This window comes from Rhea americana, unplaced genomic scaffold (assembly GCF_003343005.1).
Source record: "Rhea americana isolate MKP2758 unplaced genomic scaffold, rheAme1 scaffold_12, whole genome shotgun sequence".
Lineage (NCBI taxonomy): Eukaryota > Metazoa > Chordata > Aves > Rheiformes > Rheidae > Rhea > Rhea americana.
In genome coordinates this window covers 6,259,952-6,263,671 of record NW_028185261.1, presented here as the reverse complement: position 1 = coordinate 6,263,671, position 3,720 = coordinate 6,259,952, and the positions used below count along the sequence as shown (strand labels likewise).

General features: G+C 42.4%; 1 protein-coding gene across 1 annotated transcript in view; it reads right to left on the bottom strand.

Moving 5' to 3' along the window:
* Window positions 1-395, bottom strand: part of ATP5MC3 (ATP synthase membrane subunit c locus 3) — a 3,834-nt gene extending 3,439 nt beyond the window's left edge. The window contains exon 1 of the mRNA XM_085321891.1: window positions 327-395. Within this exon, the coding sequence (XP_085178017.1) occupies window positions 327-395 (69 nt within the window). The remainder of the gene's footprint in view (window positions 1-326) is intronic.
* Window positions 396-3,720: the final 3,325 nt, after the last annotated feature.

Sequence of the window (3,720 nt, the reverse complement as noted above, 5' to 3'; positions counted from 1 at the left end):
GCGGCGGGGCCGGCGGCGAGCGCCCGGATGCAGCGCGGCGGAAGGGGGGAGGCGGCCAGCGCCGCCAAGGTCACTTTGTAGCAACTTTATTGGCAACGTGCGGGGGCGGACAGCCGCGCGCTCGCGCCGCCGCGCAGTGACGTCACGCGGCGGCGCGCAGCCGCCCTCGCGCGGGGCCCGGCGCGGGCTGTGGCAGCCGCTCGTGTGACCGTTGCGACCGTTGCGCACAGCTGCGCAGGCCGCAGCCGCCGCGAGCTGGTGGCGGGGACCGTGCGTGCGTGAGACGCGGCTCCCCCGCAGGAGCGGAGCGGGGCCGGCGAGCTTGCCTCGCCCTCGGCAAGGCAGGAGCGGGCTGGCACGCACTCAGTGAGCGCCTGCGGGGCCGACAGCGGCATGCCCGCAGGCGCTGGCGCAGCGACGGAAGGTGTGAAGAAGCTGTTTTCTAGGGAGAGCTTCTAAGAGCTGAAGTCTGTTTAGCTGGGGGGGAAAAAAAGGCATGGCGAGACTGCAGTACACAATTAACGCGTAAGGTGCTRGGAAGGCTCTCTATAGCCTGGTGAAGGAAGGCGAAACAAAAATCAGTGTCTAGGAAAACTAATGCCTGATTGGAACTCCTGCTTCTGTCAGTATGGGAGACATTCAGAAACTGCATAATATTCAAATGCTCCTACCCATCTGGACAAGATTTCCAGACAGAAAAAGAGGGCACATGCAAGAAAGCTAAAATATATACTAACACTAGGAAGACTTTGAACATAGAACAGAAAATCCTTACTATTTGATTAGTCAAGGTATGTGAAGAGGAGGTTCACACACAGGTAACAAATTCCTATTCATATAAATTTAATCAGACCAAAATTATCATTATTGAGCTGAGTTCCAGAGACTTCAGTTTTTAGCACTTTAAAACCTGTTGGATGCTTCCTACATGATTTGGGGTATAATTATATTAATGGTTCTTTACCACTGTAGTAATGTTGGTGCCAAGTAGGAAAAATACAGAAAAATGCACGTTTTGAGTAAAACAGCGGGGAGCATACTTTTAAACAGTGATAATTTTTTTTCTGATACAATCTGTGTTACAAAAATGATTTAAAATTCAAAAACAGTCCCATGTGCTAGCAACTGTCTCAATGAAAGAGTAAGAGAATATGTGCATTATATTTAGACATTGGCATGTAATATACTGACTGTTTTGTGTCTTAATAGTTAGTTGTTGGTTACAAACTTACAGAGACTATTGTTGCTCTCACTGATTAAACCACAGATGCTACATAGACGAGACATACTCCCTATCATCAACTTGAACACCAACCAGCAAACATGATCAATATCCACTTTCAACAGCTGCAAACTAATGTTAAGGATAATGTTGCTTATCTGCCCAACATCGGAATTTTTACTTCTGATTCTTAGGTACAACGGAATTATACTCAAATGCAGGTCCTAAGGTGAGAGGCAAAAGTACATTCTCAATATTCTTAACTTTCTGTGCTCTACCTCAAACACAATAGCAARCATGGTTTAATTCATGGATGGCTATTCTAAGATTAGTAATAGAGCAGCAAGAAGGGAGTCTATGAAGGCCGTGAAAGAGATTATATGTGTTACTTCCTGTTTTGTTATAGTTTATTTGTTATTTTTACAGTCTTACATCCATGTTGGGGAACTGAGCTAAGTGGTCAGATCTGCAGTGCCTGTCACATGGTGCTTCCACTGTCAAACACTAAGAAATAAGCATTAGGGCAAAACCCTTACTGATTAGTCAGAACTTTTCATTTTCTTTTTTTTAATTTCAATCTACATACCATCGTGCTAACAGTCATTTCCAGTACCACCAATCAGTATAAAGCAAATGTGGATACTGTATTGGTGGAGTTACTTAAATGTAACTTGCAGTACCTTGAAGTACAAAGTATACTGTTTAGGAAGTGGTGTACTTTCCTTATGAAGTGTAGCAGTTAATAGGCCATTTGCAACAAAGAAATTCACCTGCTCTTGGAAGGAAGCCAAACCGGATGCACTGGCGTTAGAGGCATATTTTCTTCTTGGGAACCTAATGATCTAGACAGACCTCCAGGTGTGAAATGGATCTTCTCACAGCTCTCCTGAACAGAAAAGGAAGTGGACGTTACTTTCATGCACAGCACAAGTCAAAGGGTTAAATGGAACCATCTTCTATTACCCTTATTTAACTGCAACTTAATTTGAATTAGATGCTTAGAACAGTAACTTGAGTGTGGAACTTTAGTACCAAACAATATGAATTCAATTACTGCCTTCTTTGGATACATAATTTTAAAAAGCAGAGGTTCCTTTTAAATGGATTTTTCACATTTTAAGCATAGGATTTTGTCTTCTGTGTAAAGGTTATTTATTTGCTTAGAGGTTCATAAAGAAGGATTTGATTACTGTGGACTTTACATATAATGTTATGCATAAAGAAGCATTTAAGCTTTGTATGCCTCAATATAACTTTATTATCAATCTGAAGGTGTATTTTATATTTGTCTCAACTTCTACGTCTTTGCTCAAGCAATCTCATCCCCCCCCCCCGAGACTATCTCAGATAGCATGCTTTTTTATCCATTACTAAGACTATCCTTGAGTCTCATGAGTATTGTGCACTTTCTGTCATGATTCCCTCTGGAATGCTTTGCAAAAATGCATTCACAAGCCACTTGATCTCAACAACATCAAAACCACCATTAAACACTTGTTTATTGTTGCTTTTAGTTCCCGTTAAGGCACAACAGCTGATATTATGTTTAACATGCAACTCAGCTGTTGCTTTTAGGCAGAGTCAGAGTAGCAGTTATTGATCTCTGGGGAACACGTTAAGTTTCATTCAAACAGATCTTCATAAAAACATTTTGTCAGTCTGACATTATTTCCTACCAGGCAGACCTGCTGTTAGGTCCTCAAAGAAGTATATTGGTGCATTGAAGAACAATGTAATACCTAAGTGCTCAGCAAACTTGTAAAACTCTTAAATTCTAAGAGCTTTATCTCAACCTCCCTAAATCTGTTGGAAGTTTCATCTTTCTCAATTTTCAAACTGGCTTTCACAGACTGGACAAGTTTTACATGTAGGCAGTAGCCAAGGCTGCCAGAAGAGGTTTGCTCCCTGTTTTGCCTATGACAAGGGAGATAGGGTGCAATTGTTGAGCAGTGTATGGTGCCTGAAGAGCTAATCCACATCTCTCCTAGAACTCCTTGCTGCTGAGCTAGATTTGTGTAAGGACAGTAAGAATAGTAAGTCCCACTAGCTATGGTTCACTAGCATGGCTTTTCCCATTTCTTAAAGCAGAAATACCTTCTTGCCACCTCCACTTGCTTGGCAGCATCATGGGAAACAGAGGAAGTAAATAGTAGCTTGCTGCATAGTTTTGGGTGTAGGTAGAAGAGCTGAGAGAGAAGACCCAGGGAGGGGAGTGAGAATAAGAAATAAGGAAAGATAAAGATCTCCCCAGGTGCCCTGAGCCTCCTGAAGATTTCCACTGAAACCACAAAGACTTCTTCTAGTCATTTCATCCTTATTTTTGGAAAAATCTTTCATCTTCACTGCTGAGAAGCTGATTTCCTAGACACACCATGTGACTGACCAATCCTACAGCAAAATACACAGTTTCACTTTGCAATTCTGAAATGAATTGATATTTATACAATTCTGACTGTGATTATTAGAATACATGAGTATCGGAAGAAGAGACATTGCAT